At 42.1% G+C, this 25392-nt stretch overlaps 2 protein-coding genes across 2 annotated transcripts; both read left to right on the forward strand.

Moving 5' to 3' along the window:
- Positions 1-9293: 9293 nt before the first annotated feature.
- Positions 9294-10356, forward strand: ins (preproinsulin). The gene is made up of 3 exons (XM_003458679.5): positions 9294-9419; positions 9493-9688; positions 10005-10356. Exons 2-3 carry the CDS (start codon positions 9505-9507, stop codon positions 10160-10162), a joined length of 342 nt encoding a protein of 113 aa, XP_003458727.1. The 5' UTR covers positions 9294-9419; positions 9493-9504; the 3' UTR covers positions 10163-10356.
- Positions 10357-11524: 1168 nt separating this feature from the next.
- Positions 11525-24446, forward strand: nipal4 (NIPA like domain containing 4). The gene is made up of 10 exons (XM_003458680.5): positions 11525-11767; positions 14553-14651; positions 16928-17065; positions 18557-18613; positions 18868-18958; positions 19064-19224; positions 19863-20030; positions 20398-20477; positions 21147-21359; positions 22306-24446. The coding sequence occupies exons 1-10, from the start codon at positions 11728-11730 to the stop codon at positions 22492-22494; spliced, it is 1236 nt and encodes a 411-aa protein (XP_003458728.1). The 5' UTR covers positions 11525-11727; the 3' UTR covers positions 22495-24446.
- Positions 24447-25392: the final 946 nt, after the last annotated feature.

The raw sequence follows: 25392 nt of genomic DNA on the forward strand, positions 1-25392 counted from the left end.
CCTCAGTGATGCTATTTGATTACTTTGTTGGCAAAGAATCCATTCAGATCATATCACAGGAACATTAATAACAACAACCAATGACTACTTTTAAATATAAATAATAAAGTATCAGCTACCTCTTATATACAATGGAAAAATCACTGTATATTCAGTTCTAAAAAATATAGTTTTATATAGTTATAAAAACATGAATCTGTTCAAATGTTAATATTACATATGTCCATGTACATGGATCAACAAGAGAAAAAATAGGAATCAAATCTGTGCAGGAAATGTAAACAAACAATAGACAGCTTTTTTCTCCTGCTGACAATTATCACAGTTTTACAGTATAAGATCGAGTTAGTTCATCTTTTATGAATGATTAATAAAAACCTGTCATGTAGGAATTTTCTAGGCATTTCTAGGAATTGTTTGGTTCACTTAAAATAACTAAAACACTCAAGTCACTTTTTAAACCACCCTTTAAATCCAAATTCAAATAAAATCTTAAGACACAGTAGTGATCAGTAAATGGAAGATCCTGAAAGTTATGTGTTATGTGTAGAATTAGTATTGCAGAGACTTTTAAGCTGAGCTATCATTAACTGTCCTGTTATCATTAACTGTCTGTTAGGGGATTTCTTAGGATTTTAGGATTTTTATTATGTTATGCTTAAAAGTACATTTCATTATCTAAATGTGTTTGCTCTTTCTTATTCAGCTTAACCTCTGCAACTCTGTGCAGACTCCTAAATGGGGAAGTTACACAGGAAGCCTGCAGTTCTATTTTCTCTCTTCCTGTATGTGCTCTCTGAATAAAGACTCTTCCCTTTTACTGCAGCGGTGCGAGTCTCCCTCGACCGTGTACACGTAAACCTGTCTGAGCCTTTTTATTCCGACCTGGGTTGCAATACAGGAAAACTCCTGACATTTCTTGGTCCTTCGAGCCGGATGGGACACAGCGACCTTTGTGTGACCCCACAGGAAAGCCTCATCGAGCCCCGACGTCGTGAGAAGCCCGCGCTGAAGTCTGTCGACAGCTCCTGTCCAGGTACAGGATAAAGTCCAGAGACGTGAATTCGGGTTCTGGCCAGCGTTCTTATAAGTGGTCCACGGCGGTGGGGGTCGATGAGGTTGACCTGAGAGACCGGCAGCAACCAGGTGAATATTAACACTCAGACACCTCGCGTAAAACGTTTAGGCTCGCCCAGAGGGGTTGGTAGCATTCCTAAAAGTAAACGCTCGCCTGAAAAAGGGGCTGGAAGCTATTTTAGATAAACCTGGTCCGTAAGACGTAGTGCGCGTTGAAAAGGTATTGTTGTTGTTTCATTTTTGTTGGTGGAATAAGTTGATTTTACAGCACAATAAGGAGGCTGAACTATTCCACTATTTTGTTTGCTGTTGGCCACCCAAGTACTGGTGAAAAGAGAGAAACAGGTTGTGTTGACACCGCTTTCAAGAATAGCTTGAGAGTAGAAGGCCGTGTCAACTACCTCTCTCGATTCTCGTGCCAGTGAAGGTGCCGCAGTTGTGTAGTCGTAAAGTGTTAAAATTAAGAGGATTAAAATGGGTAATGAAGCTTCAAAACTCACTGCTGACGAGCAGTGGTCAGAAAAGAAATGTCCAGGTGCCGGACAAATTAGTGCATATAAATGGAGAAATCCAAAGAAAACCTAAATGTCCCACGTGGGAGGGAAAATGCATTAACTAAATTATAAGAAACCCTCCAAGCAGAAATAAATACTGAAAGGAAGCTAAAAAGAAAACAAAGCGTACACAAGAGTTGTAATATTTTAAAGCATGGAAAGAGGAATGAAGTGGAATAAACAAAAGGTTAAATTAAGGTTAACTTAAATTAAAGTAGAGCTTATCTAGTGATAAGCATGATAATAGGAGATAATAGGAAGGTTAACAACCTGTAAACTGGTATTAACAATGAAACATAGTTGGCATGACGACCGTGCCTAGAATGAATAGAATGCATGAAACCAGATAATTCACACGAAATATATCAAATAAAAAAGAGAGATGCATAAGGTATATTAAGGCTGCGTCATTGTTCAGCCAAGGAAAATGTCTCCAGCTTGGGAAGGTGTGAAACTGCAGGTCACATCGGCCTTTGATGGATACATAATAAAATATAAACTAATATACTATTGTATATTAGTAGTAAAGTAGTGAAGTAGTGTATATACTATACAAACTCAGTACAATGATATATGAGATGAAGAAAATAAGGAATTAACTACACTAATCAGGTGCATAGAGACACTTGACCGGCTTGTAAACCTGTCATCTTAGATGAGACTTTAAGATGAAGACCCAACCCTGTATACAACAGCTACAAGACTGAGAAGCTGGATTAACATTAAATAAATATATGGACACTACCAAGCTAATGAGGAGCGGTGACGCGCATGGAGATGCTGGTTTTGCTCACTACAATTGTATAAATAGAGTTTGAATTCAGTACTGTGGATGTACAGTGAGTGACCTCTATATATCTTGAAAAGCATGTCTGAAATACTCGTATGGAAGCATATTTTGAGTGAGTTTAACTGTGTAAATGCTGTGAGTAGTAGGTTTTGAGTGATTGGGTGTGATTTGTACAAAAATAATAAAACATAAGTAATAATAACACTACAAAGGTTCATAGTAGAGTGTGTGAACAAGTGGAATTTTTGAGAGAAAAGGCAGTGTGTGTGATGATACCTGATGTCTGAAAGGGCTCTATTCAGGAGTGTGTGCGTGACATAAAGGTGTTGGTTTTAGATCAAGATTTAGCAGAATTAAAGAGGGTTTATAGACTATGAATACAAAGAGAAACAAAAGAGTTCGATTAGTCTGCAGAAACAGGAAATAGGTATATAAATATATATGTGTGCCTGTGGTGTGTCAAGACAGCTCGCAGAGAGAAACAGAACTCTATGAATAGACTCTATGAATAGAATGAATAGACAACACATACTCAAACACTTGCAATGAAGAAAGCAGCTTACACTCAATTAATATGAACGCAAAGCCTTGATGCCATAGGCAATTTGTTTTTGTTTTTGTTTGTTTGTTTTGTAAGTTTGGAAAACAAATTTGTGATCATACTTGTGGATCACAGTGACATATCATGATTAGGCATATGATTTAACAATGACGAGTTTTAGAGCTGTGAGCTATGAGCTATAAGCGATGCAAAGTTTTCCTAACTTAAAAGTTTGAAATATGTAAGATGTATGAATTCTTTGAGAAATAGGAATTGCCTAAAATGCCTTAAGTCAAAATGTAGTGTTGCATCTACACAGCAGATAGAGTTGTAGAAGCGAAACCGTTGACATCCTCATACACGCAGGCCAAGATATAAATATATACACTGACAGACAGTATGTTTTTTCAGCTGTGCAACACTTTGAGATCTTCTAAAGACACTATTAGAAGTAATTTTATTGCCAAAACGGTTAGCATTTTGTAAATGTGCTGCACACCAGAGAGGCTGCTCAGAGGTCACTAAAGAGGTCACTAAAGGCAATAACTTGGCAGACCAGAGCCGCAAAAGCAGCAGCACAACAAACTATAGACACATTAATGTCTGACTCCTCAAGTGCAAATGCCACTTGATGTGCTTATAAACGAACAGAAAGCCGCACCAACTAGAGAACAAAAGAGGTGGTTAAAAGGTGGAGCACAGCCAGAAAATGATTTGATGACCTGTAATAGCAAACCAATACTACCAAAGTCCCTACACATATCAGCAGCATTATTGTCAACAGGAGGGGGGGGGGTAGGAGTGGTAGATAAAATTTCGGAAATTTGTCGGAACATGCATGATTTGCCAAACACATAATGCACATAATGCATTATGCACACCACCTCATCCTTTTCATACAATCCACATGAGTTTTATTGAGCTAAATGAATGCCAAGGCTCAGAATACGCTCTAGTGATCATAGACGTGATCTCAAAATGGCCAGAAATCTATCCAGTAAAAAAAGCAGATGGCAGTAGCAAAAATGTTTGTGCAACCATTTTATTTTAATATATGGCATCCCCACTCTGATAAGATCAGACAATGGGACACATATTGTTAATGAAGTAATCAGTAAGGTCTCTGAAGCACTAGGAAATAAAACAGAGACTGAGAAAATGCATGGAAGAAACAGGGAGACCATGGCCTGAGTGTATAGGCCTGGTAAAAATGTGGATGAGACTGACACAAAGTTCTCAGAAACTCACAAGAAACTCACAACTTGAGATTACTTGAAAATAAAGAGATAATAAAGAGATTGTTCTAAACAACTCTCCAGTATCTTGCAGGTTGAAACCAGGTGATTGGATCCTGATCAAAGTGCTCCAAAGGAAAAACTGGAGTTCACCAAGGTGGGAAGGTCCTTATCAAATGCTACTCACCACACCAACTGCCTGCAAAATAGCAGAAAGACCGTCCTGGATTCATCGAAGCCACTGCAAAAAAGTGAGTGACAACATAGACTAAGAGACGCCAACGCCCCTGCCTGTAGGTGATCTAGGAAGGTGGAGAGAGGGCTGTTTGGGTAGAATCCCGCCCTGTTCTTCTCGCCCCTAGTCTACTCACCTATAGGACCTGGTGCGTCTGGTCACCATGAAGACGCTCATCCTCCTAGTGGCTAGTATTGCACTCCTGGTGAGTTTATTACCACTCGCCCGAAAGAAGGAAGATGAACAACGCATGGTTTCGATATATACATGACAGCACACCCAGAAAAGACTGCTATGTTTGCTCCTATATGCCCCCAACGACACAATACGCCACCTTGTATGCGAAGGGAGTGGACATAATTCAAGCAAAGTGTGCCGCAAGCTACGCCAGCCGTGGGCATCAATTCCAGGGAATCGAGGTCAACCATGAGGAACCTCTCCAGATAGGACTACGAAACGGCACATGTGACGAATGGTTCTGGGTTGACCTGAGAGTGAAGCACAGAAGTGAGGCTAAATCATTCACAGTCTTTCTTGGAAACAATGGGAATTTGAGCCACAGCCTATGCTACCGCCAAGAGAACGGATCCACGCCGATGGGAAACACCACCACCAACTGCAAAGCAGTACAGACACACGCTCCTGGAGGGCCCGTGAAAAGCAACAACATCTCAAATGGCACCTTCTGGGTGCAAGGGATGGCCTGGATCTGTGGCCAACAGGCCTATTTTATCCTTCCTGGGAATTGGACAGGTCAGTGCGCTCCCATTTTCATATCTGACCACACTTTCAAGATAACCATGGACGCCACGTCAACATCAACGTCAACAACAAGGAAAAGATGAAGCACCCCAGACCTCAAGCAGCATGATTCCATATGGGGTTCCGATGTCCCGGAGGAATTTAAACTTTGGACTGAAAGACAAAAGGTTCAGAATGCTTCATGTAAATTCAACGACGAACGGGATCAAGAGATTGACGCTCTGTGCATTGCAGTAATGCAACACAGGGTAGCATTGGACATAATTCTCGCCGAGAAAGGAGAACTCTCTTTAACAACACATGTTGCACATACATTCCAGATAATGTGCACTCACCGAACATGACTGATGCTCTGGAAACACTCAGACAACTTCGGGATGCACAACAACGAGACTATGCCACAAACACAGAAGACTGGCTTACGTGGCTTTTAAGCGGCTCTTGGAAGTCCCTGCTGATTAAAGGACTTGTTTTGTTGGTGTTATAATACTGTTATTGTGTCTTTTCACTTCATGTGTCATACCTTGTTTGAAGAACATGGTATCAAAAATGGTAACTGCTTCAATTCATGCTTACATTACCCTATCACAGAATGATGAAGATGATAATGAGACAGACACTTGGATATAACATACTCACAGAACCCACTATTTTATGATGTCTTGGCTAAAGATGTCTGCAAGTGGCCATAGACTGATGCGCTAGTGGTTGCTATGTACATATATAGAAGGAAAGATCAAACAACAGGAGGGAATGTTAAGGGATTTCTTAGGATTTTAGGATTTTTATTATGTTATGCTTAAAAGTACATTTCATTATCTAAATGTGTTTGCTCTTTCTTATTCAGCTTAACCTCTGCAACTCTGTGCAGACTCCTAAATGGGGAAGTTACACATGAAGCCTGCAGTTCTATTTTCTCTCTTCCTGTATGTGCTCTCTGAATAAAGACTCTTCCCTTTTACTGCAGCGGTGCGAGTCTCCCTCGACCGTGTACACGTAAACCTGTCTGAGCCTTTTTATTTTAGTGCCTGTAGGTAGAAATAACGAGTTATCTTTATTGATGTCAGTCTCCTGTTCTGGTTTTCCCGACACTTTACTTACTTCCTCCATTCTCTTCAGCTTCTACTTTCCAGTAGATTCACATTAGGCACTAAAATCTCTCTTTTGCCTCCATCTTTTTCCAGTTCACAGCCATATTCTGTACTTACAGTATGATGGGACAATGGCACCATCATGTGGTCAGTTATTGAGCAAAAAGCAAGCAAGCAAGAAAGAATAAAAGAGCAAACCATCTGACTTCCACATCCTGTGCTCCAAAATAAGCATAGTGATAGTAATAGTGATGTTAAAAAAGTTACATTTATTTCTTGCATATTTCCACAACCCTGTATCCATAATCACATACTGTGTTTGCTACCATTGTATGTAGTGTATTATGTTATTTATTTTGTATTTTTTTGTGTTTTATTTGTATTTTTTTGAATTTTCCTTTTGCTATCTGTACCTGAGCTGAGGTGACACACACATTTCCCCACAGTGGGATCAATAAAGTCTTATCTTATCACTTTAAATATAATATTAAAAAAAACTGTGCTGCATGCAATATTTTTGGTAAATTATATGTTTTTTAGGGTGCTGAATCCAAAAAATGATCTCCATTTCCCTCCATTACGTACAGTTTTTTTGCAAAACATGAGAAGTTCACATTAAAAAAAGCACAACAGTGATGAAAAAAATCAATATTTTATTGCAATTAAGTATGCCAAATTTCTCTGAGATTCCTTACCTTTCACTATGAACAAAATAAACCTCCTTGCATTTTCGATTTGTATTTCTCTTGAGCCTCACTCTTAGAAATGTTGAATTAATGTCAGAAATTATTGTTGGATATGTTTTTTGACTCAAGTATAGGATACCAGGTTTCAGTTTACCAAGGGAAATTGTACGTTTAATTAAACTAAAAACATGAGTTTTGCAAGAAAACCTGATAAGATGGAATTTTTAAACATTTTTCCTGGTTTCAGTGATAAAAATCTATAAGAAACAGTCAAAAAATCTCATGGAGTTTTTTGGTTGCAGACCTGCGTTATTTGTAAATGTCTGTATTCTTATCTGATTTACATTTTACACATGACTCAATTGTTATTTTTGTTTAATCTATCACAATCTACTACAGAAAACATTACAACAGAAAATAATGAAACAGCTCTACAATAATCATCCGACATCTACCAGTTAAAACTACATTGGTAAATGTATCTGCACACTCATCTGTCAGTAACTGGAATACATGTAAATGATACTGTTGTCCATAGTAGACTGCCTCATTTGTTAAATATAGACATTGATTTTTTTATTGCTTTGTTAGAAAATGTAAAACTGTGAGACAGAGAAACAGAGAGTGGGGAGTTTGTTCTCATTTCCAGAATATATTCAGTACTTTATCATAAATATAATGCATCTTCTTCACACCTATTTCTAGTATCTCTAATGAATGCAACATATGAATTAAAACAAAATTCGAAAAGAAAATCAAGAGCAGAAACGATAAAAGTTGAGCTGTAGTATTCAGCATTTAATGGAGTGAATTTACATCGATTGTGCAGTTTTGACAGAAAATGTTTTTATAGTTTGATTGTGGGGTGACAGCGGCTCTGGTTTCTGGTTCATTGGTGGAGCAGATGCAGATGAGAAAACACAAAGTTGTCTGAAACACGCGTCCTCCTTCGTCATGGACAGCTTGTCATGGTAACGCTCTTTCTCGGTCAGTTGAGCAGCTTCTTTAAGAGACTAACAAGCTGGAACAAGAGCTCTGTCAGCACACCTCTGACACCCATTAAGCACTCTTTGGATGGCAGATGGTTTGATGAGGCTCTGGGTTTTTGTGCAGTCGGGCTCTTTCTCACTGCGTGACTGAAAAATACAAACTTGAACTAGAGCTGAAGTCATCTTAGACCCATAACTACAATAAACTATTTGTAACATCAGGACAGTCAAGCTTTTGTCTTTGTGTTTCATGCTGTCTGCGTAGTTCAGGGTTGTCAAACATCAGGCCCGGGGGCCAGAATTGGCCCACCAAAGACTCTAAGCCACCTCATTGAATGACTTTGAACAATGTGATGAAGGGCATGAGTTTTAAACTTCATATTCATGAGTTTTACAGTTTTTCCAGCTGATAAAGAACTCGCCTGTAAGTAAGTAATAAAAAAAACCAATGTGCTATAGAAATAGTACTTTTATACAATCTGTCCACATTAAAAATAAATAAATAAATAAATCTGAAATTTTCTTTTTATTAACAAAAATTTCAGTTTTATAACTACAGGACATTTTAGCAGTTTTTTTTCTACTGAAATTGTGCTTTTTTCCGATCTTCTTTTTCCTTTTTTCTGATCTTCTGAGCTCTGTCAGGAATTACATGTGTAATTAAACTTCTTTACAGTTACACGACTGAGTTTGAAATACTTTGAAATCTTCTGACATGTTTCGCTTCACTCTGAGCTCTGCTGCACATCCTGATTTCTTTTTACAAACGTTCAGTCCACACATTTCATCACAAATATCAGCTCTTTGACGAAAAGACAGCTTGGACTTATTTTCAGTTTTCATGTCTGTTAACGTCAGGCGTGATGGAGGATAGGAGATGCTGCATTATGTGAACACATCTTGTAAAAAAGCTGAATAAAAATGATTTCTACGACTGTTATCTGCTTTAAACTAATGAGCTGAGGAGATGGAGCAGAAGGTTAATAGCTGATCAGATCATGTCGGCTCATTAGCTTCAGTTTGTTTTACTAAGTGCTGTAACCAGTCAATCAGAAACACACTGGCACTTAATATGTGCTGATGGCAGCGCATCTGTTTGTCCACACACACACACACACACACACACACACACACACACACACACAGATTCGTCTCGCCATCTCTTCACAGGGCTGTTCATTGACTAACGTTCAATTTCCTGAAACTTAAACCAAATCTTTCACCTCAGGTTTAATAAATCATATTAAGGGTATTTTTGCAGAGTCCCCATAATCCGTAATCGCACACAAGTCCCCACAATGTAGGTGAAATAGGTTCCACGGAAACACGTGGAACAGGGGGTGTGTCCAGGTGGTGCTGGTGGAGTATAAATGGAGAGAAGGCTCTTGGTTCTGCCTCACACAGCCCAGCTGCTCCTGCCCTTCATCTCAGAGTTACCTCCTCCTCTCTGTCTGTGCAGGTGAGTGCTGGCTGTAGGTTTGGTTGTGAGGACAGTGACTGTGATGCTAACGTGAATGTGCTTTTGTGTTCAGCTCTTTTCCAGCATGGCAGCGCTCTGGCTCCAGACCTTCTCCCTGCTCGTCTTAATGATGGTTTCGTGGCCGGGCTCCCAGGCCGTCGGTGGGCCACAGCACCTGTGCGGCTCCCACCTGGTGGATGCCCTGTACCTGGTCTGTGGGGACAGAGGCTTCTTCTACAACCCCAGGAGAGATGTGGACCCTCTGCTTGGTGAGACCACCAACCACGAACAGAAACACTAGACAAACTATTTGAGGGCAGCTTTTCTTTCTCTGAGTTCACTTTAAATCAGCTTTCATGTTGGAAACATGGTAATAGTAATTTTCCATATCTTTATGGACCCTACATGATTAGTTTACATCTATTGCCATTTGTCTCAACACCTGCATCATATAATAGCGCTGATTTTGTAACACTTTGTGTTAGAATTAGTAATTTATGTTCTAATAATGTTTGATATGTATTCTTTAATATAAATGACCAGAATTTTTAGATCTCAACATTCACCTGCTCTTCATCCCATCAGGTTTCCTCCCTCCAAAGGCAGGTGGTGCTGTGGTGCAAGGTGGTGAGAATGAAGTGACCTTCAAAGACCAGATGGAAATGATGGTGAAGCGAGGCATTGTGGAGGAATGCTGTCACAAACCCTGTACCATCTTCGACCTGCAGAACTACTGCAACTGAACACTGCTCTGCTGGACTTTGTTTAGTCGAGCCAGGCTCGGCTATTCAGGTCTGAGTCCCAGCCCCACCTCGCTCCCTGCTTCAGAGGAGAGCCACAGCTGTCCTCTCTCTGAAAACCAACTGCTGTCAAATGAAGTGCTGAGAAATGGATAAAATTAATTTTCCAAGAAATAAAAATGCAAAATGTGACAACGTGAGGCAAAAAAGTGTGTTCTTTTGTTGTGATGAATTCAGTTAATTGATTAAAGTGAAAACTCGAACATGTTAGGTACCTGCTGCTATCCAGCACAAACTGCTGAGCTTTCACTTTCCAAAGCTTTGTGTTTAGCTTATAGTGTCTCTGAACAGGATATAAACACATCATGCACTCTGACATGATGTCCTTTTTCAAACAATCCCTTGTCATCTTCATTTCAGCAGGTCAGTGTTTTTTATTCAGGTCCTCGTGATGACACAGAAGATAAAAACACCAAGTATTCTAAAAATTATCAAATTGAATTTTGAAGTTCAAAAGCATTCTTCCATCACAGTCAACAGAACCCCAAGACCTGAAGTTCCAAAGGCCTGTGGTGTTACCACTACGCTATCTACATATGTTACCTGCTTTTAACTATTAAACGGAGCAGATGGATCAGAAGGTTAATAGCTGATCAGATCATGTCAGCTCATTAGCTTCAGTTTGTTTTACTGAGTGCTGTAACCACTCAATCAGAAACACACTGTTACTTAATCTGTGTACATACTTGTATACATTAAACTTGGAAAAAGATAGATGTGAAATGTAAAAGTGAGGTCAATCGTCAAATGTGACACGATATTTGGATCTGTTTATCCTTACCAGGATCACGGGGCGGGGAGAGCCTATCCCAGCTACCATAGTGCGAGAGGTCAGGTACACCCTGGACAGGTCAACAGCCTGTCACAGGGTTTACGCACAGAGACAAGCAACCACCCACTTCGCTTATACCAGTATTATTTCCTAAATGTTGCCAATAAAAAACAAAATCAGTAGAATTTTAAGCAGTTTTCATTTTAATTTAACCTCATTTGAAGAAGAAGTCAGAGGTCCAAAGTATGGGAATATTTATAATTCCAATGTTGTCAATTCAAATAATGGCAATAAGAAACATAGTTTGAAATAGATCTATGTAGCATTATTATCACTTGTCTGTCAGTTCAATCTATTGACTTTGAAGGAATTAAATAAGTTTTAAAATACTACTTAATACTTAAATCAATTTAAAATCATGGAAACTGGGGCCCCACGGCGCACGTTTGCCCCGGGCCTCTGCTGAGTTTGCTCCGCCTGTGTAGGGCGGGACCGGCTCGTGCCGGCAGGGCGGGGTCAGGTGTTCACCTGCCCCACTGCTCCGCTGCTTTCAGTCACTGTTCCGCTGATTCCGTGACAGGGCTGTGGTGTGAGTGAGGCGGGCTGCGGGCTTCATGCTGGCTGAGACGCTGTCGCTCGCTTTCTGAACATCTCCGGACAATTAGTTTGAGTTCTGTGGACGCGCAGAGTCCGCAGGCTACTTCCGGTTCTGTGAAAGCCTCAACAAAGCAGCACGATGCGAGATGTTCACCTGAGCAATGAGACGTGCACAAACGGTAAGAAGGTGTGTGTGTGTGTGTGTGTGTGTGTGTGTCAGTCAGGTGTTTGTTTGTGGAGCAGGAAACAAGTGCAGAGTGCGGGTGGAAAAAACTAACTAGAGGAACCTCGTTCGTGCTCAGTGTTATTCTCAGATTACTGAATAGTTCGTGCATGACTGCAGAGACTGTTCTCAGTCGGGTTTATGTTCATGTGTCCTGACACGTTAGAGAAACTGCGCTCTGTTTAAAAAGGACTCACAACGATCCGGAAAACTGCTCCTCCTCAGCCTGATGGACAGGGGCATTTCCACGAGTTGTTACTGTGTGTGTGTGTGTGTGTGTGTGTGTGTGTGAGTGAGTGAGTTCTCCAAGCACGACATCCCAGTGTGCTTCAGACCCAGCCACACCCTCAGACCACAACTGGTGGTGTATCCTGTGCAGCGCAGCGAGGATTGCTCAGACCTCTACAGAAAACAAACACTTCATAAACACATGGGAGAACCTAGAAGAGCTGCCTCGGCTGTACATCTAAAGGTCAAAGGTCACTCTTCGAGTAGAAGACAGGCGGTTTTGAGATGCCTCCCAGACGCCTTAACGCCCACTCACATCCTAGGTCAGGTGTTCTCAATAAGTCACATGACAGAGTGAGGCAAGGTCTCACAATAGTTTCACCTGAAAGCTCTGCTGATAATGACCCACACCCGTTTTCACACATTGACTCATGTGCTGAGTCAGTCTTAAGGGTCAACTCCCACTCGGGCGTAAGTCCCTGGGACTCTGCTCCATCTGCTTCAGAACTGAAGAAGCTTCTGGGATGAAACATCTCCAACAAACTTAAAGAATCTGGTTGCTTTTTTTTTCCCGGCTCCTTGGATTAGTGACCTGGAGATACTCGGTCACAGATATATTTGAGGGCAATAACTGACATTAACAACACTGCATACATGCTTATGCATGTTCACATTTCCCTTCTTTGTGTGTTAGCTGGGTAATAATCGGCACAGAAACAAGCAGCAGTTGCATTTCTGTTTGTTTTCTATGCTTCAGCTCAGGTTAGTTCCCATCATCATGTTCAGCTTTAGTCATGGAGGCTGATGGTTAATGATGTTAATGTTAATGATTTCCAGCCCATGCTGAGCTTTTATGATGCAAATCTCAGAAATATGATGGATGACAGAAGACTGAGCGCACCTGCACTGATGAACATGAAATTTATGTTCTTGTATTTTCTGATGAAACTTTTCGATTATTTCTCACAGCAGCTCGGTTTGATCTCGCTCTCCCACATTTCTCTGGGCTCAATTCAGATGGATATTATCTTATGATAGATTTTAGATAGTAGACGTTTCCCACTGTGTGGTCTTTTAACATCAGCCCATAAACATCTGGAGCTGAGGAGAGCAGCTGCTGGACTTTTATGAGTAAATGTTGTCTCATTCCTGTGCGGTGGAGGATTCTAGCTGCTCGGCAGTTCCGGCTCGTTGTTGTTACATTTTGGGTTTCGTGATGCTCCAGATGTTGGCGAAAGCTCTGACCTGTAGGTGGGCCGATCCAACATCTGGACTCTTCTACTGCGAAGCCGTGGGGCTGACAGAGAATCCACATAGCATCACGTAGGAGAGCAAAACCTGAAAATCCAAGCAGCCGGCTGCTGTTCAGGGATGCTGGCCTGCTCCTGTAATTCAGGCCAAATTAGATAAAAGTCGCTATTTTGAGGAAGCGCCATGGAAACAGACAGCTTGGCGTCATGTAAAAGCATCGTAAGATGGAAAGTTATTTTGTTTATTTCATGGCAAACAGAGAAATGTGAATGTTCGTGTGACTTTCAGCTAAATTTCTGCTTTTTTTTTTCTTTCCTGAAAATCGGTTCCGTTTTTCCGTAATTTGGCCCGAGTGTGTTGTGAGGATTTGACCTTGACGTGCGTATTTCTCCCTCTCAGTATTTTGTGATTTTGTTGTATTTAATTTTCTCTTAATTAAATCCTGAGTCTAAAATCCAAACACTGTTTTTCTGCACTTGCTGTTAATCTGTCACCCACACGGCTGCGGGGTGTGTTTTATGGTGGCCCGTACGAGCGCTCACTGTTGACAGTGTAAATATTAAACTGCTCTGCCTGGTTTTACTCGTCCTCTTTGCTGCTTATTGTTACTGTAGCAGCACAATGATCCAGTGATAGAAACGCCGAGGGTCGTATGCTGTCATATTACAGTCTTTCTTTGGGGAGTCATAAATCTCTCCACAGCTTCCTGAACACTTCAGCTCAGAGACAGCAGCGTCCTCTCACTGCTGTTTTTTGTCCACCGTCTTGTTTTATGTTTGAAACATGCTTTGAGGATTTCATGTAGAAAAGTGAAGTTCAGAGCACACTGCTCTTTATTTATGAGACTCTGTATTTATGCAAGAATTTTACTTTGAAAGTTCAGTCACAGCCGACTAGCTGGTGCTGGAGCAGACTGTCTCATACTGTCCCACCGGTGACCGCTGACGTCTCCGGTGAGTCTTTCACGCAGCAGACAGACTCCAGCTCCGCCATCTTGGACTGTTGAAAATCATGCCTGTGTTTTACCCCAGAGCCGTGCAGCTCCCAGAGCTTTGGGAACGTTGTTTTCAATGTTTGCTAGCAGTGTTTGAATTTTCAAAATAAAACGCATTTGACTGTCTTTTTAATGATGTCACTGTTGCTAAATTCAGCCTGCCTGGTTAACGAGAGCGCTTCCATGGACGTGGCTGTAATCAGTAAAAAATAAATGATTAGCTGAAACATGAAGGATGTAAAAATGTGTCGCGTTTGTGTCTCTGCAGGGTCAGCGGTGAGGCTGTGGTGTGGCTCTCAGTTCACAGTGTGTTTGGTCACTGGAGAAACGCTGATTAACACACACCTGAGCAACGGCACACAGACAGGTATAACACACACACACCCCTACACACACCTCTATAACATTCCTGTGTAAGTAGGCAGGAGGAGTTTGTTTAGGGTTAAATATCAGTGTGTTTAAATGTTCATTGTTGTGTGTTGATGGCTTTCAAGGCTCACGTCAGTCTCATCCATCGAGTCTTTCCTCAGAATAATAATCTGATATCTGACACTTTCACGTAGTTCTTAGTTTCCCATGACTACAGCGCTGCTGAGTCAGCAGTGCTGTGCTGGAAACCTGAGACAACAGGTAAACAACAGCTGCAGGTTAAATTAGCCGAATGAGGCACTGATGAGTGGATAAAAGCCACCCGAGTGTTTAAGGGGGAAAAATGGGAACTCAAAAATCTTCTATACAACATGCCTCCTTCACCCAGTCACACTCTGATGAGCACATCGGAGAGCAACTCAGGGTTCACCAGCTTGCTCAAGGATACTTTAGCATGTAGATGGGATCGAACCACCAACCCAATGACTGGTAGAGCTGCACCCACCACTGAAATATTATCATTCACCTGAGTGAGTCAGTCTCTGTTTAAAAAGGTTAAATCTCCATGTTTAGTCAGGGTTTTGTGTTCTTCCATGTTATGTATTTAGCTGTAACGCTGAGCGCTGTTAGTTTATGAGTTTTAGCAAACATGATAAACTAACAAGCGCAAATAAGTTCAGGTATGAGAATCCTGATTACTGATGACAGATTTCAGTTGATACACAGTCGCGGGATGCAGTGGCTCATGTTTGTGCTAATGTTTATATGCACAAGTGTTTCCAAGATGAAAAACTTTTATTGGGAAGGAAAAAAAAATCATTCTTTATTTGTTGACATTGTGGATGATGTCATTAGAAGTTTCCCCTACAGGAACCTAATGAGCTGCAACTTTAATGACTGTTTGGTTGTGTTGTCGTCTCCATTGTTCTGCACGTCTCTGGGGACGAGTTCCTGAAACTGTCTTTCCAGGAAGTGATCGGTTCCTCGCACTATCAGGGTTAACTGTGTAGCAGCTCAGATGTAACACGAGGAACAAGGAAATGAACTCCACAGGACGTGTGTAACTGTATCTGTCACGTCTGTGTTAGCATCATGGTAGCCTGACAGGCAGGATGTGTCCAAACACACCGAAGCACAGCTGAAGATGATGAACAGACCAAACATGGAGTAGATCAAATAGAAAGAGAGAAGCAGAGAGAGGAAGGTTACTCCGCACTTCCTCGGTACAGACAATGAAGGAGGAAGTTGGACGCAGCACAGACTCGTTCAGGTGAACTGAGGCGTGACCATCACCGCTGTGAGCGAGATCAGGAGCACAAGCAGAGTGTGTGTGTGTGTGTGTGTGTGTGTGTGTGTGTGTGTGTGTGTGTGTGTGTGTGTGGTTATTTTTCTAATTGAAGCAATAGCACGAGTGTCAGCTCTTCATCTTTGAACATTCAGTCACCTCACAGCTGATATAGCAACCGTTTTTAGTGACAGTGGGAAGAAGGATCTCACTTTAAACAGGAAGAGACCTCCATCAGAGCCAGGCTCAGTGAGCGGGGGGAATGAAGAGCATAGAGACACAAAACTTAATGACAGAGAGAAGCACCGTAAAAACACCTGGGGATGAAGAGACAGGAGTGTAGAAGAAATTCCCAGTGCATCATGGGAGGTCCCTTAGCACTCTGAGCCCACTGCAGCATAACTGGGTTAGGGTTCAGCGTCACCTGATTCAGCCCTACCTATAAAACAGAGAGAATGAAGCCTCAGTGAGTGGAGAGGGTGTCGCCTGAATCCAGACTGGTTCCATGCGAGGGGCCTGACGGCTGAAGGCTCTGCCTCCGTTTCTATAGAAACTTCAGGAACTGTGAGTAAGCCCGCAGTCTGAGAGAGCAGCGCTCTGCTGGGATAATATGACACTGCCAGTCTTAAGAGCTCGTTAAATGAGCTAAGGTGTCCTATTGTGCTCACATGATGGAGTGGGGCAGTGTGTCACAGAGGTCTGACAGGAATGATCACTGCCTTTTTTTTGGGGGGGGGGGAGTGGGTTAATGACCCCAGGACCACTTCCTATTGGACAGCCACCACTAGTTTATTAGCTGGAAATTCAAGAGGCTTCCCCACCAGCTGTTCTGTTGCCAGTTTACTGCAGACCTGTATGTGTGGGGCAGGATTTGCGTGGTGTGATAACGCTGATAAACACACAGCCTGAGGCGCACACACACCCTGATAAACACACAGCCTGAGGCGCACACACACCCTGATAAACACACACTCAGTGTTTGTCTCCAGATGTACAGTCAAACAGCACCTACAACCTGTGGCTGGGCCTGACCCTCGCCCTGCTGTCGGCCTTCTTGATTGGTGGGAGCGTCATTCTCAAGAAGAAAGCCCTCCTCCGATTGGCCAACAACGGACACACCAGAGCAGGTGAGCAGAGTCAGGTGTTTCTGATGTTTGACTTATGAGGTTTATTTGGGCTCATCCCTGATTCTATCAGTATTCATGGCAAGACCACATGTGGATTCATCCACCATTGAAAATAGTTCCCAATAAATGCATCGGTCGAGGAGGGAGGGCCAGCTTTGTCTGTTTAATCTTCGAGGTCAATATTATATTTGGAGTGTTTATTGATATTTTAGATGAGACCGTTGACCTTTATCACCACTACAGGAACTCACTCACCTCCCGCTCTGAGTTGCTGTTGCTTCATTGGTCTTCTCCCTCCTATGTAATGACTTTCTGACGTTCCAGGAAGTGATATCAGTTTCAGGTGCTCTCGGGGTGGATACTGTGCAACGACTCATGTATAGTGTGACAGACGAGCTCATGAGTATCACAGATCATGTCTGAATCATCACTCTCAGAGTTTCTGTTATTCCCTCGCTGGTATCTGTGTCACACTGTGTTTGTTTCAGGTCTGCTCGCCATCACAGCATTTTTAAAAAACACCGAAGGTTCAGGTTCTTGGATTCTGAAAGTTCATAAAGTACATGTAGAGTAAATCTGCCAGTAAATTAAATCTCATATGCTGAAAAAAAAATGTATTAAAAGCAAACGTGAAGTCTGAGAACGGCATCTGATATCTGCAGGTCCGATTTTTGGGAACTAAACTCATTTTGCAAGAATCGATGTTCATTAGAATAATTAAAACTGTGGGTGTGGTGGGTTTTCTCTTCTATGAAGAGCTTGCTGATGTTTGTCTCCGAGAGTAAATGAATGTTTGGAGGACGGATCAGGCTAAAGTTTTAAAGTCGCACATTTGTCCTTATTTGTTCGGGAGCTTGTAAAGGAGGCTCGCTGTGTAGCGGATGGGATTCTGGTTTATGGACGTGCTGATGCTTCCTCCCTGAACTGGTTCCAAGATTTTTATATTGCACCTGCTCTTTTATATGGCATATATAACTTGTACATATCTGTATAGATACTTATGTCATTACACACACTCGCCGTGTAGGTATGTTTGTACCTACAGACTTAACTTTAAGTTTATTTTTTGGTTTCTCTTTTTTTTTTTTTTTTCTCTTATTCTGAAGGAATTTTAATGTAAAAAATCTACATACTGCTAACGGAGAGAAGCCAAGCTGTTTCATTGTTCTTGTAACAGTGACAATAAAGATCTATTCTATTCTGTTCTATAATTTAGTGATGAAATGTGTTAAAGGTGGAAAAAAGGAGGAAAACAAAGATTTCCTGACTTGGATGAGCCAGTTTCAGATGTTTATATATTTGATATATTTATAGGAAGCTGTTGGGACAGATTGTAGACATATTTTTATAGTTTGTAAATTTACTGTAGGACTGGTATCCTAGTCTCTTTCTAAGTATGGATATAATGGTCTCTAAATACAAAGACGAGTTTCTGTTTTCAGGTAAATGAGGTGAAGCTTCGTGCTGATCGTGCTGTGTGTGTTTCTGTAGGTGAAGGAGGCCATGGCTACCTGAAGGACTGGCTTTGGTGGGGAGGCCTGTTAACCAGTAAGAGTTTCAGTTTTCTGATCCTCAGCTCAGCCAGCACAGCCAACAGCTGTTAGTTTAGGATGTGACATGTGTACAAATCTGTCATGAAAGTAAACGGGTCTGTTGTGTATTTTTCTCTCGTGTGATGGAGCTAAACTGCAGTTTCCTTTAGCTAAACTCATCCTGGATCTTATTCAAATTTCGGTCTATGTTCCAGTGATTAAAAATAGTTTCTATGTTGCTGTCAGCAGTGATTTTCTTTTCCTCTGCAGTGGGAGCAGGAGAAGTCTGCAACTTTGCCGCCTACATGTTCGCTCCGGCCACGCTGGTGACTCCGCTGGGCGCTCTGAGTGTCCTCATCAGGTAAATTTAAATTCCTTTGTTTGTGTTTTAAAGCAGCATGTTTGTCCTTGAATTTCCTTCTGTGGCGTGGATCAATGCTAATGTGACGTCCTGTGTGCTCTGCAGTGCAGTTCTGTCCTCCTACCTGCTGGGGGAGGTGTTGAACATTGTGGGGAAGCTCGGCTGTCTGCTGTGTGTGCTGGGAAGCATCCTGTTGGTTATCCACGCCCCACAGGAACAGGAAGTGACGTCACTACGGGAGATGACCAACAAGCTGCTGGAGCCTGGTGAGAGGGGTTGCTCTACTGTGTGTGAATGTGTGCGTGAATGGGTGGATGACTGGATGTGTAAAGCGCTATACAAATGCAGGCCATTTACCATTTATCTCACACTCAGAGCATTCGGTCGTCAAGCTTCAGTTAGTCTGACCTTTTTTTAAGGAAACTTTAGTTTAAATCATTGTTTTCAGTTCAGCACTTGACCCCCACAAAGACTCATATGAGGACTGAATTACTTCTGGATGCTGCCTCAAGTGGACATTAGAGATACTGCAGTTTTGTTCTTTGACGTCTTCATCAGCCCCAGAGGTCACTGCGTAGCCTTTAAGGTTCTGTAAGGCCACAGAGGCGAGTTGGAAGGTTGGACAGCTAAAAATGACAGCCCGATAATGTAATTTTACTATGATGTCAGCAGTGTTATCTCACTGATCCAGAGTCTTAATGCAGGCACACTGATACAGATGTGAGGCTGGCTTATCGTCATAGTAACACCTGAGCCTCAGCTTTGGTGCAGAACAACTTTTTATCAGTTCAGATTTGAAGTGAGGAGCAGAAATCCTTGTTTCTGTGTCAGAATCTGTTTTCTTATCTGTGTGTGTGTGTGTGTGTGTGTGTGTGTGTGTGTGTGTGTGTGTGTGTGTGTGTAGGTTTTCTGGTCTATGTGGCGTTGGTGTTGGTGCTGTGTGCGGTGCTCGTGCTGTATTGCTGTCCTCGTTTCGGTCAGTCCAACATCCTCGTCTACATCGGCATCTGCTCGCTGCTCGGTGCGTTCACCGTCTCCTCGGTGAAAGGCCTCGCCATCGCCATCAACACAGGTAAGTGAGAGAGAAGCCGCCGTGCCCGTGCTGCAAAGAAAGGCATTTTTTCTGCTCTGTGAAAGAGAATGCTGATGCTCTGATTTTCTGCTTCATTTCTTTGCATTTTATTTGTTTCCTTTGAGTCACATGACTCATTCTCAGGAAAATCAATTCAACTTTTTAAAATCCCTCCCTCATCCACTGTCTTAAAGATGAATACACAGTATGATGCCTCATACACACACGAGCAAGAATGTCTCCAAATTCTCAGATTTTTACTCTGGATTTGTATTTTATAGACAAATATCACTGTTTAAATAAAATGTCTCCTTTGTAAGGCTGCTGCTGTTATTAAGTCACCTGTGCGTTCTCTCTTTATCTTCAGTGTTTTATGATCTTTCTGTCCTTGCTAATCCTCTCACCTGGATCCTGCTGGTGACGCTTATTGTCTCCATAGTAACACAGGTAAGCTTCACAGGTCTGTTCATCCGACCCTTATCTCTGTTTCTCAGCTGTATTATTGTTTAATGGTAAAACACACAGTGATGAATGGCTGGGCCAGAGATGTTTGGGCTTCAGCTTCGTCCTCTTTGTGCTGTCTGCAAACATTCTGCAGGGACATGATTTTAGATGGATGCCTATTAATCTGTGTTTCCACAAAACAAACTGTTCATCTGAATGGACTCTTCAGCATTTGGGCAGAAATCTGTAACTTGTTGGCTGAAAACACATGAAGTAACTTTCCATCAGATATCGTCTCACATCAAAGGCAGAATGCAGGATTTCTAGTGTTTGCATAATGAAGAAAGTGAGTAACAGCTGACAGCATCATCTCCATAGAAATGTATACATAAGGAAACACCAGCAGAGAAAACGACCCTGAAGTGATCAAACACCCACTGAAGGACACCAAATAACTACACACACACACAATATAACACAAGTGAAAAGAACCTAAACATCCACACACACACCCTGTCCAGGATATATTTAAAAACAGAAATTTCCCACCCTTCAGTGTGTTCTCAGACGCATCGTTGACATGTATGGATCCCAGGACGAACACAAACATGCTTTATGTTGTTATTCTGCCACAGGACTGTGTGACTTACCTGTCCTTGTGTCTGCCTCCAGGTAAACTACCTGAACAAGTCTCTGGATATCTTCAACACCCTGCTGGTTTATCCCATCTACTACGTCCTCTTCACCTCTGTGGTTCTTTCCACCTCCATCATCCTCTTCCAGGAGTGGAGGAGCATGTCGGCCATCGACGTCGTTACAACTCTGGGATCCTTTGTGGTCATCGTGGTGGGCGTGGCCATGCTGCACCTTTTCAGAGAGCTGCAGGTCGGTGATCCGTCTGCATTATTGTTAAAATTCCGATCATCTCAGTGAGATTTTGAACAGCTCCTATTTCAGAGGACCTGTCAGACATTGAATGCATCCTGCAGCTCTGCTCTGCTTTGATGGCGATGTTCTTATTTTGGAACTGTAACTCAATAAAATGTGCATAAAAAGGACTGCAGTGTTGAGTTTGTCAGTGTAAGAAACCTGGCAAACATGGATGGCATACATATATGTGTGCCATATGTTGCATCAACTGAAAAAACCTGAAATGAAATGGGACCAACAGATCATTCAGTACAAACTAACACAGACCCCTCAGTCTCAGTCTTACATCATTAGTGTTGTGTAGCAAATGTTACGATGCTAGTACTACAAGACATATGACGAATGTACAAGACATACAGCTGCAGATCAAGTCTACCACTGACCTTTGACCTAAGCTGATACCTGCTCCCCCTACAGCCACCTTATTGTCGAGCAGCTAATCTGTGCCTAACACAGAAGCCAATAAACAAAACCAGTTCTGGTTTAGCTTGAGCAGGGCACTCCTCCAGTTTTATCCATCATCACCCACATCAGTGTTGAAGTCTCCTCAGAGAGCGATGGAGACCCCAGCATCACACCCAGTGGCTCCAAGAAGGCTATCAACATCCCAGAAACAGTTCTAGCCAGTTTCCCACTACCGAGTGAGGTTCTCCAGGTCTTTTTCAGACCTTTCTTTTAGCCAGCAGCTCAGCAAGGCTCATTCTGGGCAGCTACGTGATCACGCCTATGAAACAGGAAGTTGGGATTCCTGAGTATTCAGAAATTTTCTGTTGGTATCCACGTTGGTAAACACATTGGCGAGGCTGATGTTAGCATTTAGATGCAGTAACACTTTTACATGTTTTGGCTTCAAAGGGTTGTCGAGGTCACTCAGGACTAAATACCTTGTCTTTTGATGCAGATGACGATGAAGGAGCTGACCATTCAGCTTTCACAGCCAGTGGAGAGGGAGGAGCTTAACCAGCAGGTTGTAACCAATGGAGGAGGAAGGAGTAAAAAAGAAGACAAGTACGGGCTGATGGACAACATGGTGATCGAGAGCCTTCCCCCGATGAGAGAGGAGGGACCGAGAGTCTTCATCATCAGCTGAGGAGGAAGAGGAGAAGGAGACTCAGGTTCAGACTTCGCTCTGACTGTTACTGTAATGATCTGCACTTTAAAGAAAGTTTTATAAGGGCCTCCAGTCTGACGGCGATCCAGCTCACACTAAACTCACTGTTACTCTTCAGATTATCACAAACTTGACTTTTAGATAAATATGAAAGATCGTTACTGAAAACAGAAGCTGACTTTTAGTCCATTCCACCTCTCTTTGCTTTAGCAGCGTCGCTTTAAATACAAAGAGCCACAAAATGCAAAAAGATGCAAAACAGCGGCTGAGATACAAAAAGCAGTATAAATACTGCCGACTGCCCACAGACATGTAAAAATAACTCTGAGCAGCTGTTTCCCTGCTGCTTAGTGTTGAGTAAATGAAGGTCAATGAATGAAGTTACTGCATATCAGAAACAATATTTTTCTGCATCTACGGCCAAGTTCAGCGTCTGAAAACTCGAATGGTGCCTCTGTGCAGGCGTTACGGCTGATGTCGTTGTTTTTGCAAACAAATCCACGAATAGAGGAAAACCGGCCGTCTGTGAGACGCTCCGAGCTCGGACGCTCCTCGTTTTAAAGCTCAGTGACCGAGCTGGTCATCGCCTCTCAGGTGTTTAAGTTGTGGACGTGTGATGCTATCTGACACTGAGCTCTGAATAAGTGATGATGCGCACAGAGCAAGCAGAAGTGTGGCGTGTGAGAGAATCTGTTTTTATTAAATATGAAACTTCGGGTGTGTCTTCATCAGAAATTATTTACTTAGAGATCAACACACTCGAGGAGATTCTCAGAATCAGAGCAGCTGTTCTGTGAGTTCTGGCCTCTGAGTCTAATCATTTACATTCTGTATTCACAGGAAATTTCTAAATTTGATCCTGATGTCAGATGTTTGTGTGTTTCTGAGTTTCTGTTGCTCCCCCAAAAAACTCTTATTGCATCAAGTAAATCATGCAACATTTCATCAGAAGCACATAATCCCTGTTGTTCACCCGTCTGTGGCTGTGATGCTGCACAAACCACCACCAGACTTCTTTAAATCCTCTCACTGTCTCCCCCTCCTGGCAGTGACAGTAATTACACAAACACTGCTTCTACTTTTTTTTCCTTCTGAATATTAAGAGCTCCGCCCACACGCTGTTCAGAGAAATGTTTTAAAGGGAGAGTAACCGTGGCAATAATACGGCCACATCATTTTATTCACTCTTTAAAAACTCATTTTTAGACTGATGACACATTTAAAATGTAATGATGATTAAACATCTGCTCACATCTTAAAGCTGTCTGAATGTTTCCACCACTTTTATTTCTTTTTATCTCCCGTTGTCGTTGTTAGTGAGCGGAAGCGTTTCTCTTTCGTTTCATGATGAAAGGTTTTCTGATTGAGTGCTGGATCCTGTCAGACTAAAGGCCTCTGAAACCAGAGACACTTTTGTTGTTTTGTATAAATTTCTGTTTTTAAATATTGAAGTAGAAACAAACTCCGAATGTTAGCCGGGTCGCTCCTCTGCGGGGCGACATGTGCTCTCTGGTTTTGAACTCCTCTCTGCTGACGGCTGACGTCAATGAAGCAGACAGACAAGGTGTTTGCGACCGTCACTCAGTGTGTGCTTTAACTTTAACGTGGCGCTCTGTCATTCAGTAACCCCAGCGTTTAGTTCTCCTCCTGTGGGGAAACTTCTGAGGTGTTCTTGAATGCCTCGTTGTGCATACGCTGCCTGATGATCCGTGAAGCTCTTGCTGCTGAAGACGTTTCAGCTCGTGATGCTCAGAAGAACAAATCTCCAAACGCTCTGAGTGTTCTGATACATGAACTCTGATAAAGGGACATACCACTGCTTTTTATAATCAGGTTTTATTGTTTGTATTTATTGATTGTTTTACTATGAACACACTTTTCTGATTGAAATGTTCGGAGAACACAAAAACAATAAAGAACTGTGACCAAAGGATTGCTTTTTTCCTTCTTCATGATGTTAAATTACCATCCAGACTCAGGGTTGGTAAGTTGGTCCTCATGTTGGATTAGAGCTTCAGATTGTGTAAATATACAAGGAAACGATGCCGTTCATGCTTGATGGGCGTGTTTGAGTCCAGCGACCTGCCGTGACATTGTCTCACCAACCACTGGTGATGTTTTGGAGAGTAGATGTGAAGACTGAGACTACTCACAAGGCTTTGACATGTCTGCGGTGTCACGTTAATAAATGAGCGTCATGTTGGATTAAAGTGAAACTACAGATCGAGGCCATGAACTCATCATCAAAGGGCTTAACGAGTAAAACGTGTCTCAGCTGTACAAAAGTAGATTTAGCATTTGATGAAGTTAGTTTCTGTAACTGTGTCACTTTGGAGAAGCACATGTGGATCCTCTGAAGCTGCAGTCCGATGTCCTCCTGTTATTCAGGAATACAGAGTTTGGAGTCCTGCGTCACTCCTGAGACCTCCGTGGACCACCCGAAGCTTCATCTCTGATCATCACACGAGCAGGAAACGGGAGCGGATTTCATTTGTTTTCCTGTGATGTATCATTAATAACTGTTAAAAAAATCAAAAATTGCATTTCAGGTACTTTTTTTTTTTTTTTTTTTTAACTAAACTGCAAAAGTTGAGTTAAAATGGCCAAGCAAAGCGTCGCAGCCCACACTGTTTAACTCAGACCTTTTCCCTATGAAGGCCTGGTTCTCTGAGCAGCAACACACAGTCACCAACACTCACGAGAGATGTTCGTGTTGGATCCCTTTCCATGCCTGTAAATTAAACAGGCCTAGCTTTACATTAGAACAATTTCTAAAGGACTTTTTTACATTTTCAGTTTGTATTCACGGGTTAAAACATGTCACATCATTTATTTGTAAAGCTCTACGACACAAAGTTTGTCTTTCAGACGATAGTT

This window comes from Oreochromis niloticus, linkage group LG10 (assembly GCF_001858045.2).
Source record: "Oreochromis niloticus isolate F11D_XX linkage group LG10, O_niloticus_UMD_NMBU, whole genome shotgun sequence".
NCBI classification, from domain to species: domain Eukaryota; kingdom Metazoa; phylum Chordata; class Actinopteri; order Cichliformes; family Cichlidae; genus Oreochromis; species Oreochromis niloticus.

Bases quoted from the DNA above. Each gene is read 5' to 3' on its own strand.
- ins (XM_003458679.5), top strand. From the start codon at position 9,505: ATGGCAGCGCTCTGGCTCCAGACCTTCTCCCTGCTCGTCTTAATGATG. The intron at 9,689-10,004 runs GTGAGACCACCA...TCATCCCATCAG, and splicing joins AGATGTGGACCCTCTGCTTG to GTTTCCTCCCTCCAAAGGCA.
- nipal4 (XM_003458680.5), top strand. From the start codon at position 11,728: ATGCGAGATGTTCACCTGAGCAATGAGACGTGCACAAACG. The intron at 18,614-18,867 runs GTAAGAGTTTCA...TTTCCTCTGCAG, and splicing joins GTGGGGAGGCCTGTTAACCA to TGGGAGCAGGAGAAGTCTGC. The intron at 21,360-22,305 runs GTCGGTGATCCG...CTTTTGATGCAG, and splicing joins ACCTTTTCAGAGAGCTGCAG to ATGACGATGAAGGAGCTGAC.